At 43.7% G+C, this 24,092-nt stretch overlaps 1 protein-coding gene and 1 long non-coding RNA gene across 2 annotated transcripts; one reads left to right on the forward strand and one right to left on the reverse strand.

The window, feature by feature from the left end:
* Positions 1-1,152: 1,152 nt before the first annotated feature.
* Positions 1,153-23,400, forward strand: ANKRD22 (ankyrin repeat domain 22). The gene is made up of 6 exons (XM_059172481.1): positions 1,153-1,435; positions 13,256-13,447; positions 17,453-17,560; positions 19,563-19,640; positions 22,170-22,268; positions 22,547-23,400. The coding sequence occupies exons 1-6, from the start codon at positions 1,415-1,417 to the stop codon at positions 22,622-22,624; spliced, it is 576 nt and encodes a 191-aa protein (XP_059028464.1). The 5' UTR covers positions 1,153-1,414; the 3' UTR covers positions 22,625-23,400.
* LOC131830079 (uncharacterized) lies at positions 4,398-10,168 on the reverse strand. The gene is made up of 3 exons (XR_009353070.1): positions 9,754-10,168; positions 9,366-9,561; positions 4,398-5,453 (listed from the first exon to the last, which is right to left on the reverse strand). It is a non-coding gene; the product is annotated as an uncharacterized LOC131830079 (long non-coding RNA).
* Positions 23,401-24,092: the final 692 nt, after the last annotated feature.

Here is a 24,092-nt window from a genome sequence, read left to right on the forward strand (position 1 = left end):
GTATAATTTAAACATTGAAGGATAATTTAATTACCTAGGATATAAATGGGACTGAAATCTTCAAAGATCTGAGTTTTTTCAACTTGAATTGCTCAAGCTTTATTCAAAATGCCCGTGCAAGTGAACACATTTATGTCTATAAAATAATATAGCTTAAAAACTTCATCTATTATTTAATTTATTACTTTAATTTATTTATATTAATCAGGACCATCAAGGAGAAACAAATGACTTTATCCATGCTTAAGGACAGCAAGTAATCCAGGACTCCTGGGTGGCTTAGTCATTAAGTGTCTGCCTTCAGTTGTGTCGTGATCCTGGGGTCCTGGGATTGAGTCTCGCATTGGGCTCTTTGCTCAGCAGGGAGCCTGCTTCTCCCTCTCCCATCCACCTGCTTGTGTTCCCCCTCACTGCGTCTCTCTCTGTCAAGTAAATAAATAAAATCTTAAAAAAAAAAAAAGATAGCAAAATTCCATAATGACAGTTTAGAAGATTATTATTATATTCCTCCCCCTTTTTTTGAGCAGGGTGGGGAAGCAGAGGGAGATAGAGGTGATCTTGGGGCACCAGGGTGGCTCAGTGGGTTAAAGCCTCTGCTTTCAGCTCAGGTCATGATCCCAGGGTCCTGGGTTCGAGCCCCGCATCAGGCTCTCTGCTTGTTGGGGGGCCTGCTTCCGCCTCTCTCTCTATGCCTGCCTCTCTGCCTACTTGTGATCTCTGTCAAATAAATAAATAAAATCTTAAAAAAAGAAAAAAAAAAAAAGGAGATGATCTTGAGCAAATCCGTGCTGAGTGTGGAGTCTGACAGTGGGCTCCATCTCGGGACCCTGAGACCATGCCCTGAGCCAAAATCAAGAGTCGGCTGCCTAACAGACTGAGCCACTCAGGTGCCCCTTCAGGATTATTTTTCATGAAAGTCAAGCCCGGGGTAGATATACATGGTTCTAACAAGCAAGTCTGCTCATCCCTAGCCTTTCTCAATAGCCACTGAAAACCAGATTTCAATTAGGAAATGTCTTAACTACCATGCCCTATTTTGAACCCCAAGTCCTTCCTGTGAGGCTGGGAACTTCCCTTTCCCCTGGACTTTGCTCCCTTCTCTCCACATATCACTACTGGCAGAGCAAATGTGACTCAGAAACCGGTTCCTCGGGCATGTAACTTTAGATGATGCACACTTAGGTCATTGCGCTGTAAACCAATGCCCGTGTTGCGTTGGGCTGGGCTCTCTAGTAGGTGTGTTGCTGCCTGTGTTATTGGAAGAGCATTCTACAAGTGTGGGAAGAAAGGACGTGCCACCAGCCTCAGCTTCTAGGGACTTTTCTCTTGGCAGGGAAGGATTTTATGTTAATCAGAAATACTTTCAGAAGATTCAAGAAACGGTAAGGGCGACGCCAATCTGCGAAGGGCCGGCATGGGAATCCTATACTCTGAGGTATGTGATCTTTCTGGAAGTAAGATTCCAAAGGTGTTGAAAACTGCTCTTGCCTTTCAAATGTAATTTCCTGCTCCCATAAAAATGTGCCTTTTTCTTGTTTAGCTTTCTGTGAGTGTTAAGCCCAAACAAAGAGCTGTGTATTCATCTTTTTGATATATTTAAAATTTTAAAGCCAATTATTTTGCAATTCTAAAACTCTATCCACGTCCAAGGAGAGAGCAATACGCTATCTATGTCACGATGTCTAGATGTTTGTGGGGGTAATTTGGATCTTGCAGGAACTTCTGAAAATGGAGTTAATGGAGTCGTGTTTTCTGATGTCAAACTTCCAGTGGAAAAATGAAAATTGTATCCAACTGGATTTTCTAAACATACAAAAATAGACCGGCTCCTTTATGGAACCACACGGACAGAGCGACACCTTTCAGCTTGACATTTGAAAGAAATTCACTAGCAGCAATTATAAATAGAGATTATCCTTGTATAAAAGAGGATAAATGCAGAATATATTTGTGATACTTTGAGTTTTTTCTTTTCCCATCTGATCAATCCAAAAAATGTTTTCCGCTGTATTGAAAGTAACCTATTAGAATCAAATAAATTTGTAATAATGTGTCAAAGGAGTACAAGTAATGTATACACAAGAGTGTAAGGGATAATGATGTTATTATGCACAATTTACTCCCTTTCCTCTCTAACACAATTAACCGGTTATTCTGCATTTCATCACAAATGCTCAACGCAACCTCCTTGGGTGGTTCTCCTCCTCGTATTAAAGACAGTTTCTCTGCATTTGCAATTGTTTCTAATACCTGTCCGGTGTGGTTGCGTGTCTGTGCATGTCTTTCTATAGTCAGTATACTCGTTGATCAGTTTAAAATTCCGGGCGTCTTGCTCAGTGATTCTAGTTTGGTGAAGAGATCATATATATGAAACCGACAATTACTACCCCAGCCCAGACAGTCCATTTCACGCACTCAGTCTGTAGTAGGGTCGGGAAACAGCTTTTGGGGGAGCATCCCAGGTGACTCTCCCATAGGTGATTGGTTTGCCACCCATGGGAGAGAAGCATTGCTATGAGGCTTGGGCTTTTCAAATTTTAATATGAGTACAGATCACCTAGATCTTGTTCAACTGCAGATTTTTTTTTCTGTAGATCTGGGTGGGGCCGAAGATTATGCATCTCCATTCGTCAAAGCTTATGTTGTTGGTCCCTGGACCACACTTGGCAGACCACACTTGGAGTAGCCAGGTTCGATCTAGGTCCTGAGAATAATTATGTTTAAAAAAAAAAAATGTCTCTGCGCAGTACAATTGTTTGTTGATGGGGTGTTGATTTGGCAAGTAGTTGAATAAGTCAAGGCAAGGTAAGATATGTTGAATTGTTTTTGTTTTGTTTTAAGATTTTATTTATTTGATAGAGAGTGACACAGAGAGAAAGGGAGCACAAGCAGGGGGCATGGGAGAGGGAGAAGCAGGCTTCCCACTGAGCGACACTGGGGGTGGGGGGGCTCAATCCCAGGACCCTGGGATCATGACTTGAGCTGAAGGCAGACACCTAACAACTGAGCCACCCAGGCGCCCCTGCTGAATTGTTTTTAAGTATTGCTGGGGAAAAGAAAATTTTCTTCTACTCTTCAAAATTTCTTCTGACTCGTCTAAGAACTAAATTGACCTTAGACAGATTAACAGAAGAAAATCAAATTTTATTTTGTATATATGGGAACCCTACCAACCTGAGAGTTCAAGGACAGAAAGGTAAAAGGAGGTACATATGCCATCCTGAACTGAGGCATGCAGTAGGACCCAGGATTCAATGGAGAGAAGGCCATTCACAGGTGAAAAGGAGAACAGATGTTTAACCATGAGATGTGTGCTCTGCTTTACTAATGGTCCCTCAGATAACATTTATTTCTGGAAAAACTCATTCTGGGAGAGACCCCTAATTTAATTTCTTCTCAGTAGTTCAGGGAAGGGCAAAATTTTCTTTTGAGCCTGCTGGATCTTGATTGCCTCTAGCTCAAAAGACTTCACATGCTAAAAGTGGGGAGACTTACCCTGAACCCCTTCAGTATCTATGAGACTATCCCCAGAAGTGGAATCAGTGTTTCACTTTCCAAATATATGGAGGACAAAGCGACTTGGAATTTACTGTACTTAAAGACAGATCCAACAACCACACACACACAAACCCACATGTATGCATGCACCCCTAAAAATCCCTAACATACCTAGAAGATCAAAGATAATTATTCAAAGCTCATAATTAATATTGAACCAAAGGTAAACTAAGGTAGTGTTGAATTAGATGTTTTAGCCATGCCAATCCATGGCATGTGGATTCTAGAACCTTCCATCTGATTGTGCACACTTGTCCACTAACTCCAGCATCAGTGACGTGAAACACATGATCCCTGGGAAGTCCACCGTTTCCAGAAAGAAGGCAGTTGACTATCATTTTGGCAAATAGTTTCTCAACTTGCAGAATTCCCCCTTGATATCAACTCTTTTTTTCCCCTTAAGGTAAAAGTGGCCACCACTGAGGATTGTAAAGTCATTAGTAGGACTAGCTCTAGTGGCAGGTTTGTACTGGGAGTAAGTGTTAAATCTTCTCCAGTGTCAGCTGGGCCCAGGATGCTGTTTGTGGAGTGGAGGTGTCTGTTCCGACATCTCGTTCCGTCTCATTCCTCCCCCATGGCTGATATCGGGAGACCCTCAGCCGGTATGAGCACACTCTCCCTGGGCTCTGCTGTGGGGACTGCGGCGTGTTTGCTGGCTTTAGATAGAGGGATGGGGCCCAGGGCAGTGGGTTCTAGAGCTGCGCCGATTCTGCCCAAGGTTTTAAAGATACTCAGTGTCCCCAAATGTCACCTAAACTAACACTGCATGTTACTCCATGCCCAGGACTGGAACAATCCGGCCTGAGCAATGGATGTAAGCTCTGAGGAGAAGTGGGTCCTTTTATTTTTTTTAATTAAAAAAAAATTTTTTTTTAAGATTTTATTTATTTATTTGACAGAGATCACAAGTAGGCAGAGAGGCAGGAAGAGAGAGAGAGGAAGGGAAGAGAGCCTGATGCGGGGCTCCATCCCCGGACCCTGAGATCATGACCTGAGCCGAAGGCAGACGCTTAACCACTGAGCCACCCAGGTGCCCCCTTTTATTTTTTAAAAAATATTTTATTTATTTATTTGACACAGAGAGAGATCACAAGTAGGCAGAGAGAAAGGGGAAGGAAGGTTCTATGCTGAGCAGAGAGCCTGACGTGGGGCTTGATCCCAGTATCCTGAGGTCATGACCTAAGCTGAAAGCAGAGCGTTAACCCACTGGGTCCTTTTAGCTCAGAAGAAAGCTTAGCTTGCTTTCTGTAAGCGGCAACTGCAGTTGTGTGTGGGGGTTACCTCTGAAAGGAAACAACACAAAACAGCCTTACTGTCTGGTGTCTTGAGGCAGAAGGTCTGCGGTGGCCCCTCTGTGAGACTCTTCCATCTCTGATTTCAAAGAAGGTGTGACACTCTGGAGTAATCCCTCAAATACATAAACGTAACCGACCCATCTGTATGTCCCAGTCTCTCTTCTGCCCTCAGCCAACAGCTCTGCATTGCCTGAGTGTAAAGCATGGGAACCACTAAATTAAGAACAGGGCAAGAGCCCCCCAGGCCTGCCTTTTCCTTGGTCCTAGACTGCCTCAAAGTACCTTTTCAAAACAATTTTAGGGGCGCCTGGGTGGCTCAATGGGTTAAGCCTCTGCCTTCGGCTCAGGTCATAATCTCGGGGTCCTGGGATCGAGCCCCACATTGGGCTCTCTACTCAGCAGGGAGCCTGCTTTCCCCCCTTTCTCTGCCTGCTTCTCTGCCTAATTGTGATCTCTCTGACAAATAAATAAATAAAATCTTTAAAAAAAAGACAATTTTAATTCCAGTATTATATTAGCTTCAGGTGTGCAGCATAGCGGTTCAGCAATTGTCCACATTGTTCAGTGCTCATCCTGATAACTGTGCTCGTCATGGGGCATCTGTTAAAAAAAAAAAAAAAAAAAGACTTTTGGTAGAGTTCAACTCCCCAGTTTGAGTGTGGGAAGCTCTTCTACACTGGGGAGGTAAGGTTGTCATTTTTTTCCCTAGAGGGGAGGAAAAATTCTTTGTCCCTCTACTCATTTTCGGTTGATTGGCTGGAGCCCTGCAAATCTGACAACTGAAATCATAACAAAAGAAAAAGAAACAGAAGTTTATTGGTGTGGGCCTTGTCCATATCCATGGGAGCACCCCGCGGTGAGAAACTCCCAGCTACTCTGACAGCATCTCAACCAAGGGACCATACATTTCTAGAGAAGCAATCAGACCCAGGAGAGACTGAGACTTTGAGTTTGTAGGGTAGCAGACCGTGGAGGACAAATATATGGTGGAGCTAATGGACTGGGGCTGCTCAGTCCATTATTATGCTGAGTCCTTTGGTGACTTCTCTGAGCTGACAAGGGGGACTTTTGTCCTTCCTGGCAGAGAGCGGAGGGGAAGCTCCTTTATAAATTTATGTCAGGCTTTTAGCTGAATGGGAGGAAGGTAGAGCTTTCCTTATAGCTGCTTCCTCTCAGTCGACTTTAGCACAAAATAATTATTATGCCAGAGGTATATTTTGGGATATACACACACACGCACACACAGAGAGTGAGAGAGAGAGAGAGGGAGGAATAATTGACATAACATTATATTAGTTTCAAATGCTTCAATAGTTTCAAATACACAATGACTCTGTATTTGTCTGTGATCATCACAGTAGGTTCCGTTAATATCCATCGCCACAGAAAGTTGCACAGTTTTTTCCTTGTGATGAGAACTTTCAAGATCCACTCCCTTACCTACTTCCAAATACACGGTACAGAATTAACTACAGTCACCACGCTGTACGGGACATCCCGATGATTTATTCGTTTTATAACTGGAAATTTGTACCTTTTCACTCTTTTCACCAATTCAACACATTTCACCTTCCCCACCCGCCCCACCCCAGGCAACTGCCGATCTGTTTTCGTGTGCTGGATTTTTTTTGTTTTTGTTTGTGTGGGTTTTATTTTGCTGCTGTCGGTGTTGCTTACATGCCACATATAAATGAGGTCATATGATATTTGCTTTTCTGTATCGCATTTACTTCGTTTAGCCGAATGCCCTGGAGGTCCATCCATGTTGCAAATGACAAGGTTTCATTCCTTTTTATGGCTGAGTAATATTCCTTGCCATGTATATGCCACACCTTTGTCCATTCATCCACCCGTGGACACTGGGGATGTTCCTGAAGTATTTTTAAGAAAGAAGGAGAGCATAAGGAAGCATTCCCGGATTGTGCTAACATCTGCAACAGAGGATAGTTTTAGAGCTCTCTAATCCAGAGAACCTGGATTAGAATGATCTATCCATGCTGGGAAGGCTGGATGCTGAAACAGGGCTGACTCAAGTAAGCCCTTATCAAATGTATTTGTTCACACTCTTTACAACCACAGCAAACATTTAATTAGGGCTTGTTACATATGTGGTCATGTTCTAAGCACTTCATGTGCATTAATGATTTAATACTCAGAACAACCATATAAGAGAATCACTATTATTATCTTCAGTTTACAAATGAAAAAAATTGAGGTAAAGAGAGTTTAAGCAACTTGACCAGAGTAATGCAGCTAAACGTACTTTCTGGCCGGAGATCGGGGGCTGCGAGAGGAGACCTGTGTTTGTCTACTCAAGGGAATTATGCTTACCCCACTGAGGAACAAGCAAAGCTCTGTGTCTGCTTGCTTTCTCGAGAGGGACACATGCTTCCTCCATGAATGTGTTGATCTTAACTGCCCTGCTCTCTGCCAGTGTGCTTTCCCACTCGGATACACTGTTGCCTGTTTCTCGGAGGAAAAAGAATAGGGAACCCTGAATCCAGGTTCCAGAGAGCTGCCTTCTACCCCTATCCAGCAGACAAGCACTGCCCTGCGCAGTACTCCAAAAATTAGAAAGAAGGAAGATGTGTAGGAACTCAACTCAAAGAGGTCAGGAATTCATGCTTTAGAGAACTGTAGAACATTCTGTAGACTCTTGGCCCTGTCAGCTGGGGAAAAGGCCCCAAAAGAAATGAAAGTCATATCAGAATGATGTATCTCTTTAAACCTAGAAAAGTCTAATGATAAAGAGATCTATGAGCAGAAGGACTCACAGACACATACCCACCCCCACCCCCACCATTAATGTTAATCTTTTGGGCATGGGCCTGCTTGTCAGCGAGGCAGATGTTACTATAGAAAAAGGCACATGGCAAGTAGGAGAAAGACTGTATTGATGTATAATGTCCACAGAGCAGTAGAGGTTAAACAGGGCTTTTGGGGAGAGCTGGTAGAGTCGAGGGGAAGAACTCAGGGAGACAGGAAGAGAGTTGTGGGCGATGGGAAGGCTGTTGGACCAAACGTCAAGAAAATGTAGAATTTATACTGACCACGCTGGGAACCCTGTGGGACTTTATAAAATGAGAGCAGGGTGAGATCTGGTTTAGCGTCGAGTCATTTCGTGATACGAGAAACAGAAAGGCAGAGATAGTAGAAACAAGATGCCTCCTTCACGATCTTACCAGCTCTCTCTACTTTGTGTGTTGAACCCCTACTACTGGCACCATGTATTCAAAAAAGAAAAAAAACAAAGCACTACTCTAATAGGTTTCTTAATTCTTTCCTTAAAGAAGTATTTTACAAACGATAATGTACCAAGTCACATTTTTAAGAGGAAATGATTACTTGAATGTAGGAACAGGAACCAGGACCAAAAATCTGTAAATATTTCTTCCTTTGATCACTCATCCATTTATGGAATCCACAATATTTGCTGATCACACATTCCAGGCCCACGCTGCTCCTGGTAGATAGTGATAAGTAAATAGAAGTGGACCCTGACCTCTTGGAGTTACCAGTTTCAAAAATGAATATATGCGGGGCGCCTGGGTGGCTCAGTGGGTTAAAGCCTCTGCCTTTGGCTCAGGTCATGATCTCAGGGTTCTGGGATCAAGCGCTGCATCAGTCTCTCTGCTTGGCAGGGAGCCTGCTTCCTCCTCCCTCTCTCTCTGCCTACTCTCTGTCAAATACGTAAATAAAATCTTTAAAAAAATGAATATACACTTGAAAAAAATAAGTATAAATAATTTAAAGTGGCATTGAGGAAGCATCAGGCTGATGAGAGGATATATGGGACAGGGCGGGGGCGGTGGTTGCACGTATGATCTTTCACCCGAGGCTCCTCTTAGATAGTTGATACTGGAGCTGAGCACTGAGGAATGAGCACCAGCCTTGGGAGCTTGGAGCGAGTCCCAGACAGGGGACAGATATGTGGGGAACTGGAAGCATGGACGGTTGAGCCTGTCAGAGTGATGGACGGAGGGTATACGAAGGTGTGCTGGTGACAGCGGCTTGTCCAGGTGCTGGCAACAAGGCTCACTGTCTATATGGAATTTAGAGACTCACAAATCTGACTAGAGGTTGTTTTGCTTCGTGGTATCACCCGTGCTCCAGTCATTCTAGCTTAGTCCTCTTCTCCCTTGGGTAGCCATTGTTTGCCAGAAGGTCCGCGTGTTCAAGAGGCTGTGAGGCCAGGCGCCTGGGTGGCTCAGTGGGTTAAAGCCTCTGCCTTCGGCTTAGGTCATGATCCCGGGGTCCTGGGATTGAGCCCCACATCAGGCTCTCTGCTCAGCAGGGAGTCTGCTTCCCTTCCTCTCTCTCTGCCTGCCTCTCTGCCTACTTATGACCTCTGTCTGTCAAATAAATAATAAATAAATAAATAATAAATAATAAATAAATAAATAATAAATAATAAATAGATAAATAATAAATAAATAAATAAAATCTTAAAAAAAAGAAAGAAAAAGAGGCTGTGAGACTGAGGTTCTTGCTTCCTCCAGGCTCTGCACTCACCTGTTGGGTGGTCTGAGGCAGGAGGGAGATATCTGGGCTTCTGATCGGCTCCATCCTGGCAACTAGAAGGCGCCCTTTCTCTTCCTCCTGCTTTCTCCTGGTCGTCATCACTGACCTCAGAGCTTCTAGGGTCTGAAGTCAGCAGGGAGGCTCCTCTGGCCTCCCAGCAGCGAAGGCAACGTATTCCCAAGCGGACCTTGTAGGAGAAAGAATACGAAACAGATAAATGTGTGCCCTGCCTCTGTGTCTCCTCATTGCTACAATTCCCCACAATCCAAGCACTTCTGGGACCTTCCTTCATGTTCCATAAAGGCTCCATGGGGCTAAGCAAACCTAAAAACAAAACAAAACCCTGTGCCTTTTAATTGACCCGGAAGAAAGAACTTACCAAGAAATTTCCAAATCCCAATGTGCATGAGTCATCGGAAAGAACGGCCAGTGATTAATTGTACCAATAAAATGAAGCCTTTGAGATCATTCCCTAGGATTGCTTAATCTGAAGGGGAAGAACATGTCTTCTTTTGTTTTCTGAGAAGACTTTTCTTGAGTGCATCAGAATTACCCGAATCATTTTGCTTCAAAAAGCACAAATCCTCCTCAGATCTTTGGCTGTGAGAATGGAGAGAAGAGTACCAAGGGTCAGAATCATCACGACAGTGTTCCAGGTTCTCCACGGGCTTCCCCTTTACTGAGACTTCTCCCAAGTTCCAGAAGCTTCAGAGGTGAACAGAATCCATAATAACACTTCCCTCAGCCTCAGGGAACAGCCTCTTCCTCTTTCTGGGCCTTAGATTTCCCCTGGACTTCCCTCCTGTCCTTGTCCGTGCTTTCGTGACCCCGAGCTGCCCCCTGGTGGACACTGGGAGTTCTCAACAGCATAGAGCCTTTTCTGGGGTTCACTCAACTCCTACACCTCTTTTTGTGGGGGGGACCCACGGAAACTCTGTGGCTGGGATATAGGAAGCTTCAGAAAAATTAAAAGATAAGGTTGGGTTGATGTGTTAAGTACGATCCCCCGAGTGGGGTTAAGAAAGCCCTGAGAGTCACTGGGTGTCTTTTTTTTTTTAAATTAAAGATTTTATTTATTTGGCAGAGCAGCAGGTGGCGGGGGCAGGGAAGCAGGTTCCCTGCTGAGCAGAGAGTCCGATGCGGGGCTGGATCCCAGGACCCTGGGATCATGACCTGAGCCGAAGGCAGAGGCTTTAACCCACTGAGCCACCCAGATGCCCCTGGCACTGAGTGTCTTAACACTTAATACTGCTGTATTTAGCTCCATTTTTTTGGTTATTTAAATTTAGGTGACAGGGCATCTCCCTGGGAAGTTTCTGTGCAGTGTTTGTGCTTAAAAAGAACTAGCTCTCTGGGGCGTCTGGGTGGTTCAGTCGGTCAAGTGTCCCACTCTTGATTTCAGCCCAGGTCATGATCTCAGGGTTGTGGGATCAAGCCCTGCTTTGGGCTCTGTGCTCAGTGGGGAGTCTGCTTGAGATTCTCTGCCTCTCCCCCACCCCTTTGCCTCTCTCCCCGCTCACATTCTCTTTCTCTAAAATAAAAAAATCTTTTTTTTTTTTTTTTAAAGAAAAAAAGACTACGTGTTGACCTTACTGTTGATGCGGAGGAGGCATTGGTTGGGGAAAGACTTGCAGTCTGGGGTGTGACAGTCATAGGGTGTGACAACACGAAGCAACTTTTACTTTATTCCTTTGCTTTGTGACTGAGGACACAGAGACACATGAGGGGAAAATATTTGTCCGCGGTCACCAAGGAGTTAGGAGCAGAATGGCAAGGACAAGCCAGTTTGCATCCTTTCAAGGGCTCTAGTCACTTCTGTGTTGGCCAGACAGAAAATCCGGGGACACTGCTAAGCCCAGCTGGTGACAGTTCTAGTCAAGGGATGACTTCAGGGTAGAAAAGTGAGTTGTATGATTGTGCTTTTCTACTGCCTACTGCATTTCAGACCCCTGTATGGTGCTCGTTTCCTTTTGGGGTACAGAAGCTCGCCTCTTCCCTGCTCCCCAGCTGACTTTCCTTTGGGGTGTTTCTTTCATGAGTGGGGCCTTGCGTTTAAAAGCATTTTACTTTTAAAAGCTCACCGGTTGGGTGCCTGGGGGGAGCTCAGTTGGTTAAGCAGCTGCCTTCGACTCGGGTCTTGATCCTGGAGTCACAGGATCGAGTCTCGCTTCGGGCTCCCTGCTTGGTGGCGAGTCTGCTTCTTCCTCTGACCCTCCCCCTTCTCAAGCTCTCTCTCTCTCAAAGAAAAAAAAAAAAGCTCACAGGTTGTGGCGTTTGGCCAGGTTGGAACCTGAACTGATTAGCCAATGACCCTGCGGTCCGCCCCAGCTGGCGCTGAGTAACCCGAATCCGTGCTTCTTGAACTCTTGAACTGTTGAGGCTGTGCGCGGGCGCGCATGCGCACACCGTCTTCCCAGCTGGTAAATACGTTTCACGGGGTGCAGACACGCGTTTTATTCTCCTCCCTGATCCCCCACGACGGCGGCTGGCACCCAGGGGAGGTCTTTGTTTCCAAACTGAAGAAGTACTGAGTGAGCAGGAACAATAATTTCCATAAACTGAGTCCCATCTCTGTGCCCGGTATTATTCTAAGGGCTCTTTTCTTTGTCTTGTCTTTTCTTTCTTTGTTTCTTTCTTTTTTAACTCTCAAATTAAAATCGGTCTGAGGGTATTCAGTATTTGCCTACCGTGTGTCGGTGCTGTGTAAGCACTGGGGCTAGGACTCGGATGGGTTCCAAAGATGACTGCACGGAGGTAGCCTCTGTGCGCAGGGCGCGGACAGCCTGAACTCAGACTCCCGGCTGCCTCCCCTCGGTCGGTGCCTGCGCCCCACGATCATAAACCACTAAGAAAAGACTGACCGTTACCCGGTTGCGATGAACCAGCGCCGACCCTGTCAGGAAAGATGGATAAAGTAAAAATAAAGTGAGGGTACAAAGGACGGGTCAGCAGGCAGCCGGGAGGGCAGAGAAGAGGAAAATGGGTTTGCACCGAGGGAACAGGGAGGGCAGAGGCCCACGTGGAAGGAACCGAACATGAGGTATTGAAAACAGAAGAGAGAGCCAGGGGCGCGTGGGTGGTTTAGCGGGTTAAAGCCTCAGCTTTCGGCTCAGTTGTGATTCCCAGGGTCCTGGAATCGAGCCCTGAATTGGGCCCTCTGCTCAGCAGGGAGCCTGCTCTCTCTTTCCCTCCAGGCCTGCCTCTCTGCCTACTTGTGATCTCTGTCTGTGAAATGAATTAATAAAATCTTAAAAAAAAAAAAATAAGAAGAAGAGAGGTCCAGAAGGAGGGACAAAGTGAGCAAGGGGAGGTAGGCTTCTGTCTTGCTGGTGAGCCCCCACCGTGCTTTGCAAAGCTCCTTCTAACATTCTGGAGATAAAAAGCATCAAATGCAGTTAATTAATTTGTTGTTTATATATTATTTGTCTAAAATAGGTCTTTGCTCCTGTGCTGGGTTCCTTGAGCACAGGGGGTCAGATGTCTTCATCTCATGTCCCAGGGCTGCCCTCAACTCCCCCTCCCCCATGCCTATTTTGTCTTCAGGGAAGTCCTGCCTTTCTGACAGGCCTCCTCTATCCAGCCACCCACCAGGCAGTTTTGTCCCTGACCTGAATCTCCAGTATTGCTTCCACCTTTTTCCTCCTTCAGCAAACACATCTGACTGCCAAGCAATCTGGGAAATCCCAAGAGTTCCTCATGGACTTAGGCTGAGTTTTAAGCCTAGGCAAAGGGAGACCAAAGAGCTCACCTACAAAGCAATATATTATAATTTGGAAACACGCAAGGTTTAAGTGACTGCGTGAGGATTTCTCTTCTATGGGGGGTGGGGTGGTCTCATTATACCCCTATTGCAAAATCTGCTTCTGTGTTTCCCCCCTCAGCCCATCTGCCAGGCGGCCTACCAGAACGACTTGGGTCAAGTGTGGCGATGGGTGAGAGAAGACAGCGCTTGCATCAATGTGCGAGATGACTTCAATGGAGACACTCCCCTGATCTGTGCCTGTAGGCGAGGACACCTGAGAATCGTTTCCTTCCTTTTAAAAAGAAATGCGGATGTGAACCTCAAAAACCGGGTGAGGCCATTACTCATGAGTAGAGAGAGTCAATGACCTTGGTAATCCTTTCTCCTCATAGCAATGGAAGTAGTGAATGCCATTCTCTTGTTACTTGTAGCTCCTGATACCAAAAAAAATTTTTTTTGCCTTACTTTAGAGGGACAGATACATACTATTCTATTAGGCTAAAAAGCCGGATAAATCACAGTTCATTCAGCAGGCATATTTTGTGGTTCAGTATGTCCTTGTACTTCTGAAAAGAAAGGTAATGGTTCACTCATTTGACTAGTGAGAGCTTCTTCCTTTCTTTTCCTCCTCCTCCCCACGCTGTTCCCTGCCTTCCGGCATCCCCCTCCCTGCTCCTCTTCCTCACTATCACAGAAGTAACGGGAAAGACTTCCTGGAAAAAAAATATTGACCCAGTGGTGTTGTGTCTTTAGGTTTTTATCTACTGGGTCAATGTTCTCCAGAAGATCCTGTAGTTTGCTTTTGGACTGAAGGATGCCAGTGAGACATTTGTCAAGGAAAAACAAGCTCATGAACCAGAGGCTCCTTGAAGCCACACAGAAAGGCATAAAGATTGTACTTAAGATGCAGGGTTAGCCAATGGAAACTTCAGAATCAAGGAAGAGCAGAACATGTGTGTATTGCCCCAAGCATCCTTTCAGAACACCTTTGAACTTTCTGTGTGTGCATCATAGCAACAAGAAACATTTAAAGCACACCAAGTGGAGGACAAGGGGTGTTAGAGAGGAGAAGGGAGTTGGGGGAAATTGGAAGGGGAGGTGAATCACGAGACTATGGACTCTGAAAAACAATCTGAGGGGTTTGAAATGGCGGGGGGTTGGGAGGTTGGGGTACCAGGTGGTGGATATTATAGAGGGCACGGATTGCATGGAGCACTGGGTGTGGTGAAAAAATAATGAATACTGTTTTTCTGAAAATAAATAAATTGAAAAAATTTAAAAAAAAATAAGTAAAGCACACCAAGTAAATATAAAAAATCATTATTTGTAATAATTATGAGTGCCCTGTTCCCACTCACATATATTCAGTGAGGAAAAGCAGCCTGTAGGGCCTCCTGACCCCTTCCAAGTCAGGTTCAAGACCAGTTCATTTAGAGCAATAATATATTACCAGAAAATGGATCGCTCCTAGGCCTTCTTGTTTGTACTTTTTTTTTTTTTTTTCTGGTTGGGTTTAAAAGCAAGTCAGGCCTGCACGGGATCTCACAGATATGCAGCTTAGTGGAGACTATGACACGCTCTCCCCAGCTCGCAGCTGAGGACCTAGCTGTGTGTGCTTTGTGGCGAGTGGCAAAGACAGATGTCTGCGAATTCACGACCTCTGTTGGGAGACATACTTATTCGGAAGCTGTGGGCAGGAGATGCTGGTCGACACAGGGGTGGGCCCGGAAGGGACAGAACCTGAGCCCAGCCCTACTGGATCCTCTGGTATTATGAATATCTTGGAAAGGACTTTGAGGGATACTTTAGAAAATTAGAGATCTTATTATAAGAAGTATTTGGCTCCCATTTTTTATTTTTAGAATATTTTAAGTCATTTTTAAATGCTTAATCTTAATTTTCCCCCAATGCTAATCTTGGTATGTTAATAATTTAAAGTGCCTTCTCATTTCTTAAATCTATGTTTAGGACTTATTTTAAGAAGTACTAAATAAACAAAGGCCTTAAAATAGAACACACAGTTCTGCTGGTGATTTCATATGCACAGACCTAATAAAGAACATCAATTCTATGGAACAAATTATATATATCTATATATTTGTTTGTTTGTTTGTTTTTGTTTTTGTTTGTTTTCCCCTGTCAAATTGACCAGGATTAAAAAAGGAAACCACGTGTTGATCAGGAAGGAAGTTTAAATCATTATGATTTTACCAGAGCCAGTTTAGCAATACAATATGAAAAGCGTTCATACTTTTCACGTCAACAATTATACTTTTGGAAATGTTGACAAAGCTTTATGGATGAGGATGTCCACAAGTAGTGTAATTTATAAAAATGAAAAGTTAAAATTTCGAGATGTCCAACAGATAGAGTTTGGTTAAATAAATTAGAATAGCTCCAGTCAATAGGAAGTCATACAGCTGTTATAGTCCTATGTTTAAGTTTTAAAGGGCATGGGAAAAAGCGGACATGACTTTGTACATGCAGTATGACCCTACATTTTAAAATTCGACATAATGCATTTGATCTTATTTTATTTTAATATTTTGTTTATTTATTTAACAGAGAGAGAGAAAGCACAAGCAGGGGGAGTAGCAGAGAGAGAGGAAGAAGCAGGCTCCCCTCTGAGTAAGGAGCCTGATTTGGGGCTCGATCCCTGGATTCTGGGATCATGACCTGAGCTGAAGGTAGTCGCTTAACTGACTGAGCCAAGGAGGTGTCCCCATATAATGCATGTTAAAAGACTGGAAGACAATCCAGCCAAAATGTCAACAATTATTTCTGGGCTATTTGATAATGGGTGATTTTAAATTCTGTAATTATATCCTTGTCTAGTTTACAAAATTTTTACAAAGAACATATATATTAAAAAAACAAAAATTTTTCTTATTTAAGAATAGCACCTCCCCCCAAGTGGAAACTACCATCTCTTTTCTCTCTGGCTTTCTCTCTCTTCGCATTGATTTGGTTGGTGTTCCAGTCACCATGGACTGTTTTGCATTACATTTATTGGGCTTGTTTCTGTCTACCTTTGTTTGATTATGAGGCCCGGAAGCTTTACATCCCCCCACAACCTCTAGAAGCTTAAGTCTGTTGCCTGACAAATATTCACATATTTGAAGAATTAAATTAATTTAATTCCATTCTTCCAGCACTGCGTGTATGCATGTAGGAACAGGAAAATATATGCCACGTGGTTAAGATTTTCCCATAAACAAACCACAAAATGAGTAATCATATACCATAGATGAGTCAGGGATAATGATAGCTTTTCACACTGAATTCAGTCCTATGTTTATATCTCAATGTATTTTTCCCCCAAAAAACTAACATGCATGTGAGAATCCATCTTTTTAAAAAAAAAAAAAATTTATGGGGCGCCTGGGTGGCTCAGTTGGTTGGGCGACTATCTTCAGCTCAGGTCATGATCCCGGACTTCCAGGATCGAGTCCCGCATCAGGCTCCCAGCTCCTTGGGGAGTCTGCTCCTCCCTCTGACCTTCACCTCTCTCATGCTCTCTCTCACTCATTCTCTCTCAAATATATAAATAAAATCTTTAGAAAAAAAATTTATTCATAGATTTTTTGAGAGCTAGAGAGCACATGTGAGTGGGGGAAGAAGCAGAAGGGGAGAGAGAGAGAGAGAGAGAGAGAATCTCAAGCAGACTTCCCACAGAGCCCACATGCGGACTCCATCCCCCAACCCTGAGATCATGACATGAGCCAAAACCAAGAGCTGGTTGCTTAACTGACTGAGCCACCTAGGCACCCGCCCTGAGAATCTGTAGACTATACTGTGTTTGACATTCTCATCAATGGAGACATGGACTTATTAATCAGATACTCTCCACAGAAAGAGTTGCCATGGGTACCCACCATAAAAATAAAAAGCGTAAACTAACCTTTTTTTTTTTTAAATAATGTAGTCTTTTTTTTTTTTTTAAGATTTTATTCACTTATTCAACAGAGAGAGAGAGAGATCACAAGTAGGCAGAGAGGCAGGCAGAGAGAGGGGGAAGCAGGCTCCCTGCTGAGCTGAGAGCCTGATGTGGGACTTGATCTCAGGACTCTGAGATCATGACCTGAGTCAAAGGCAGAGGCTCAACCCACTGAGCCACCCAGGTGCCCCCTGCCTCTTTTTTAAAGTAAACTCTCCTGCCTAACATGGGGCTTGAACTCATGACCGTGAGATCAAAAGTTTGCATGCTCTACCAACTGAGCCAGCCAAGTGCCCCATGAATGAAACTTTTTGATATGGCAATCTGAAAATATGAAATTTGAGACAAATGTTAATAAAGAATTTCTTTATTTCTCTATTTTATTTTCTTAATTTTCAGAAAGAGAGAAACTGCTTGCATTATGCTGTGAAGAAAAAATTTACCTTCTTTGATTACCTCCTCATCATCCTCTTAATGCCCGTTCTGCTTATCGGGTATTTCCTCATGGTAAGTAACACAGGTGTGATCAAAGGGTAAATGGAGAGATCAACAGCATGACTCAGCAAGTTTTGCTGGGCCAGTACAATGTAGAGAAACAGTAACAAAATAAACTCCTGGTTGGTATTCGAAAAATGACATTTCCAATATCCACATAATGCTGGGATTGAAGGAAAGTGAGAAGAAAGGCAGCCAACTAGGTTGATCTGTGGTAAAATCATCTGTGAGATGTTTATTTAGAAAACTAAATTAATTTTGATTAAGAATCATCTGAAGAAAGCAGAAAATCCCGAATGTTTAAAAAAAAAAAAAATCCCCACTTGTGTCTTTGCACACATCTTTGAGTTTCCGATTTTTCTGGACCTGCCCTGTCTTGAGTTAAAAAACAGATCCCAGGATATTTGCAGCCAGAGGTTGACAAACACCAATCATCTTTACAGAGAATTTAAAGCCAACCTTTTCCCTTGACAGAGCTGAATAACAAAAGATACACTTGATGTAGGAACGCAAGTCATTTTATGAGTAGAAGTTGAAGTTGAATAGAAGAAGAGTAGAAGAATATGAGTTGAAGTGTGAAATGGTTACATTGGTTTTTTAAAATGGAATGACAGCTTTGCCCTGACTCATTCCCTTTTTCCCATCTGGTTCCCGGGAGTCCATGTCCATCCTTGAGTGATGACTCAGCAGATGTGTCACTTAATCCAATTAAATGACCAAGCTCCCTTCTCCCCGTAGCTAATAGACCATGGACGTTGGTTATTTTTGCTAAGAGAGGCTCCAGGAAGATGTCTGCCCATTGGAAGTGTAATTACCTCCTTGGGTATTTAAATGTCACAATTTGTGAAACTCTAATTAAATATGATAATGCTGATTTCGATGCTTGGATTTATGGAAAAAAGAAAACACAAGTCACTGAGAAACACATCATTTGCTTATATCCTGGAAAAGTTCTTAAAAAATTAATTGCATATTTAGTGCAGAACATTGGTATATTTGCCATTTCTGGGCAGTCGAGGGATCTGCCGTTCATTTCCAGAACGATCACAAGGGTGATGAACAAGGCTCGTTTAGAGCTTGTTGACACACAGCCCTGCTTTCGAAGATAGTCGGAGGTTTAAAATTAAGCACAAGTTGTAGTGGTGAGAAAAGACATTTTAAAGGAAGGAACCAGAAAGGACTGAGTTACATCAGAGAAAGGGGGAGCCTGTCTAGGCTGTGTAGATGTTGTCGTGGGAGGGAATTGCAAACAAAGAAGGAGAGTGGGTGGGGCTTCCTGCTAGGCAAAGGGGTTGATCTTCAGGACTTGCCCACCTGTTCCCTGAGAACTGCCCTCCCTAAAGCAATGGGATGTTGGAGGGTTGCTCAACCTGTCCTGTGGTCAGAATCTCAGGGGATGGGGCAGGAAGCGTGGATTTCTGAGGAGTCTTGTTCATTTCGTTCCTTCGTTCGATCATTCAACACACACTTACTGCGGACCTACTCTGTGCACACACGGCTGGCTGGGAGGGATGCAGTTGGGAAGCAAACAGGTGTCGTTGTTGTCCTCATGAGAGTCAGAGAGGACTGAAGAATGGGTCATTAATGAAATAACCACAGAAATGCATGTAAACTTACTACAAAGTAGGTGATATGGGGAGGTGATCTTCTCCCAGAGGAGAGATTCCACCAAGGGCGGTAGGTCAGAGAAAGCCTCCTGGAGGAAAGAGGGGCTTGGGCTGGGATATTAAACATGGATTTACCAGGCAAAGGAGGGAGGTCTGGCATGGGGCCACTGAATTCACATTTTCAATTTCCCAGAGGCTGATGCAGCTATCCCAGGACCACTCTCTGAGAACCCAGGCTTTACCTGCATGATATCAGAGGGGGCGGGGACGTGGGGGAAATTTGAAGACCGATGCAGAGACCCATAAAGGGGTTGGATTAAAATAAATCTGTTGAGTAGAATAGTCTAGGCATAAGATGGAGAAAAGTGTTGTCAATGAACGTCTTCCATATTTGCTCTTTGTAACAGGTGTCAAAGACCAAGCAGAATGAGGCTCTTGTCCGAATGTTGCTCAACGCCGGGGTGGACGTGAACGCCGCAGACTGTGTAAGTTCGTGGGTGCAGTCGTTTAGAAAGAATATTTAAAATGCTGTGTGCAGGCAGTGTATTTGTCCCCTACAAACTTACTGGCTTTATTTTCCTAGACGCCTCTCCGTTTTCCCTGGCTTTCTTTATGTTTCGCTTGCTTTCTTTTCGTTTTCACTGCTAGTCAGGCAGCCTTGAAGTTGTTAGGCTCTTGCCATGAAAGTCATGGGAATAACATCTTTATTGACTAGAGGACATGTTGTTTTTAAAAAATTTTTTTATAAACATATAATATATTTTTATCCCCATGGGTACAGGTCTGTGAATCGCCAGGTTTACACACTTCACAGCACTCACCATAGCACATACCCTCCCCAATGTCCATAACCCCACCCCCCATCTTTCAACCCCCCTCCCCCCAGCAACCCTCAGTTTGTTTTGTGAGATTAAGAGTCACTTATGGTTTGTCTCCCTCCCAATCCCATCTCATTTCATTTATTCTTCTCCTACCCCCTTAAGCCCCCATGTTGCATCTCAACTTCCTCATATCAGGGAGATCATATGATAGTTGTCTTTCTTCGATTGACTTATTTCGCTAAGCATGATACCCTCTAATTCCATCCACGCTGTCACAAATGGCAAGATTTCATTCCTTTTGATGGCTGCATAGTATTCCATTGTGTATATATACCACATCTTCTTTATCCATTCATCTGTTGATGGACATCTAGGTTCTTTCCATAGTTTGGCTATTGTGGACATTGCTGCTATAAACATTCGGGTGCACGTGCCCCTTCAGATCACTGCATTTGTATCTTTAGGGTAAATACCCAGTAGTGCAATTGCTGGGTCATAAGGTAGTTCTATTTTCAACATGAGGACATGTTTTAAAAGAACTGCTCCACCCTTGGTGAGAAGTTATGGGAAAAGGCAGCTCTGCTGAGAAACTCCCATCTTCCGTCATGAAGACGCTGGAGTCTGAATGCCTACGTGTCAAACTAGGCTTGTCCCTTTATGCCTGTGTGTGTTGTGGCCGGTCATAAGCTTGTAGGTTTGCTCACTTGCAAAGCGAGGATGTTGACAGCACCCACTTTGCAAGGCTGACTGTTTAAAGTGCTTCTCAGGGTGCCTGGCCCAGAGTACCGGCTGCTGCAGCCGAGCTCCCAGCTCACTTGTAAGAGTCCCCGTCTGTTAACTAGATCGGTAAGGATCCAGGTCAAGGAGCCCAGACGGTGGCGAGGGCAGTGTCCAGCAGGCCGCAGCCCTGAACTTCTGTTTCTAAATATCAGGTTTTGTTTTTACCTTTCACCCCTGTCCCCCTCTTCCTCCCTTAAATGAATCAAATGTTTATTGGTATGCACTTTTATTTGCTTCCATTAATTGGATGAAATTTTGGCTTCTCCATTCAGTATCAGAAAAGTAGGCGATTTGAGGGACACCTGGGTGGCTCAGTTGGTTGAGCAGCTGCCTTCGGCTCAGGTCATGATCCCAGCGTCCTGGGATCGAGTCCCGCATCGGGCCTGCTTCTCCCTCTGACTCTGCCTTCCACTCTGTCTGCCTGTACTCGCTCTCTCTCGCTCTCTTAAAAAAAAAAAAAAAAAAAAAAAAAAAAAAGAAAAGTAGGCGATTTGAAATTAGAGTCGAAAAGAACCAGTATTTTCTTTGTGGTCCCTAATTTGTGTGGGAGAACACAAAGGAATAAGTTTATGCAAAGCATGTGTTTCCTTTTATTTAAAATAGGATTTTTGGATTAATTGGAGTAGATGACCACTACACTCCACCGTTTCCTTAGATATGAAATGTACTAAGTAAGATGTTATGAAAGATTAGGGAAAGGTTTGTTGAAGATTTTTCTTGGTCTTCTCATTTAAATTCAAAAGGTTGAAAACTTTGTGGTCAAAATTGCTCAAAGATTTTTTTAAAAAAGATTTTATTTATTTGTCAGAGAGAGAAAGAGAGAGAGCACAACCAAGGGGAGCAGCAGGCACAGGCTAGAACAGACTCCCCGATGAGCAGGGAGCCCTATCCAGGACTCGATCCCAGGTCTCTGAGATCATGACCTGAGCCGAAGGCAGACACTTAACCAACCTAGCCGCCCTGGGGCCCCTACTTTTCTGGTCCTCTGTGTGTCTCTAGTTGCATGATGACATTTGAGTGCACACTCATGTGCACACACACTTTCCCCACCATTTTTCTAAAACTGTCTGAATATTCAGGTCGTTTTTCTACCTCTAAGTGATGCGGTGCATTGTGCTTTTAGGTAATTAGATTCTTTATTCCCCATGGCACGTTGGGAGCCAGATCTTCCACTTAAACCATCTCACCACTCAATAAAAGTAAGCGATTGCAACATTATTCACTATGATCTCAGAAGAGTTAATAAGGTCTGATGTTATTTTGTCCACGTGCCAAAACCACAGTGGCTTGGCTGCTTTTTGAAAGCCAAAACTGGGGGGCACAGACACCCCACCTAGACATTTCTTTTGACTTGTAGTTAGTGTTTTAAATTATACCAAGAGCGCAGATGCACTGTTTGGTCCTCTGTTTCAGTATGGCTACACAGCCCTGCATTACGCCTGCCAAATGAAAAACCAGACCCTTATCCCTCTGCTTCTGGAAGCTCGTGCTGACCCCACGATCAAGAACAAGGTAAGCATCTGTGGACAAGCATCCGAGGTCCCTTCTAGCAGCATTGTCTTCTGAGTTCGGCTTTTTGTCGTAGTGAATTAATTGCCTCTGATGTTTTTAAGAGCAAAAAATACTGTCCTCATTAAGCAATTAATTTATCCTATTACTGTTAGAGCCAAATGACATTTAAGGCCATTGCTAAGAGTGTGAATCAGTTGATCTGGACTGTTTACTAGAACTTTGGCTTTGATGTTGGACTGTATCAGAGACAAATAACTCTGATTTCTTTTTCTCCTCAGCGTGGTGAGAGTTCCCTGGATATTGCACGGAGATTAATGTTTTCCCAGATTGAATTAATGCTAAGGAAAGCTTCCTAATCCTTGTGGCCTTGCATGGAGAAGTAGAAAAAGTTAAAGGACTGAATTCTATCTCCATTTTGGACAAGTGGTCTGTGGACCGTTGAACCTGGATTCTGTGATTTTTTTTTGGTTATCCTGGGTAACCATAACGGTGGTTGCCACGGTTAATGTTTTGGAAGAGCTTTGTATTTAGAATTTTCTTTTGCCCAGTGGAGTTCACCTTGGTCACCATCCTTTTAGGAGATACACTAGAACTCTTGGAGTCTCCATTTGGGTCCAAAAAAAAAGGTGACGTTTCAAACTTAGTCTCTTCCAAAGAAAAGGATCAGAGTTACCTGGTTTGGTTTTCTCTTCCCAGCTGTGTAGCTCTTACCTGGCAATTTCATGCCCAGAAGACAGCTGTTTCTCTCCGTCCTTTTTGAGTAGTCAGAAGAAGAATCAAAGTATACATATTTGTGTGGACCGATGTGTTGGGGGAATGGGAGATGAGCTTCATATGTAAATATTTACTTGGTGAAACAACTTCAACAAAATCATCTCCCACTCGTCAGGGGTGGGAGTATTTATGCCACAGTAATCAGCAAATGCCAGGGGAAGGGTCAGAAGGAGAAGCAGAAGCAGACTCCTGACGCGGACCTGGATCCCAGGACCCTGGGATCATGACCTGAGCCAAAGGCAGATGCTTAACCCACTGAGCCACCCAGGCACCCCTCCGGAGAGCCAATTTAACCAGCATAGCTCTAGACATTTTGCTACTGGTTTACAAATAAAAGTCATCCTCACTTTGAACAAAATCCTGTAACCACTGAGACCTTCATTCAAAAACACCTTTCTGATTCTCCTGTGAATGTGAGGCAGCTACTAAGCTTGTTGATTCTGTTTATGTTCATTGGTAAAATTCAAAATAGCATTGTTAATTATTAGACAAAGGACTTCTTTACAAGAACTAGATCAATAGGGTGGGGTGGTATTTGGGTTACCCTTCTGGGGGAGAGAGAGAATATTGAAATATATTTCATAACTCCTTCATCAACGAGACCCAGTAGAAATACACACATTTAAAAAATGGTTGAATTTTGCAAGGTGAGACGGAGTCATTAATATCTTCCAACATGGACTAAACCACACTATTTGTGGTAACAAACAGTCTACCGAAAAGATTTACCATCCTTGAATAGAATAAGGGTTTAATGAAAATCCGATTCAGGAGTATTTATTGAACTATGTACAGAGCCTTACGGTACATGTTTTGTGAGGGGCATAGTAGGGTGTAGATCTAGATTCTGAAGCCCTTAAGTGTCTCTTAAATTATTTAAGACACTGCCCTATGACCCAGCAATTGCACTATTGGGCATTTACCCTAAAGATACAAACGTAGTGATCCAAAGGGGCACGTGCACCCGAATGTTTATAGCAGCAATGTCCACAATAGCCAAACTATGGAAAGAACCTAGATGTCCATCAACAGATGAATGGATAAAGAAGA

This window comes from Mustela lutreola, chromosome 4 (assembly GCF_030435805.1).
Source record: "Mustela lutreola isolate mMusLut2 chromosome 4, mMusLut2.pri, whole genome shotgun sequence".
NCBI lineage: Eukaryota > Metazoa > Chordata > Mammalia > Carnivora > Mustelidae > Mustela > Mustela lutreola.

Bases quoted from the DNA above. Each gene is read 5' to 3' on its own strand.
- ANKRD22 (XM_059172481.1), top strand. From the start codon at position 1,415: ATGGGAATCCTATACTCTGAG. The intron at 1,436-13,255 runs GTATGTGATCTT...TTCCCCCCTCAG, and splicing joins TGGGAATCCTATACTCTGAG to CCCATCTGCCAGGCGGCCTA. The intron at 22,269-22,546 runs GTAAGCATCTGT...TTTTCTCCTCAG, and splicing joins ACCCCACGATCAAGAACAAG to CGTGGTGAGAGTTCCCTGGA.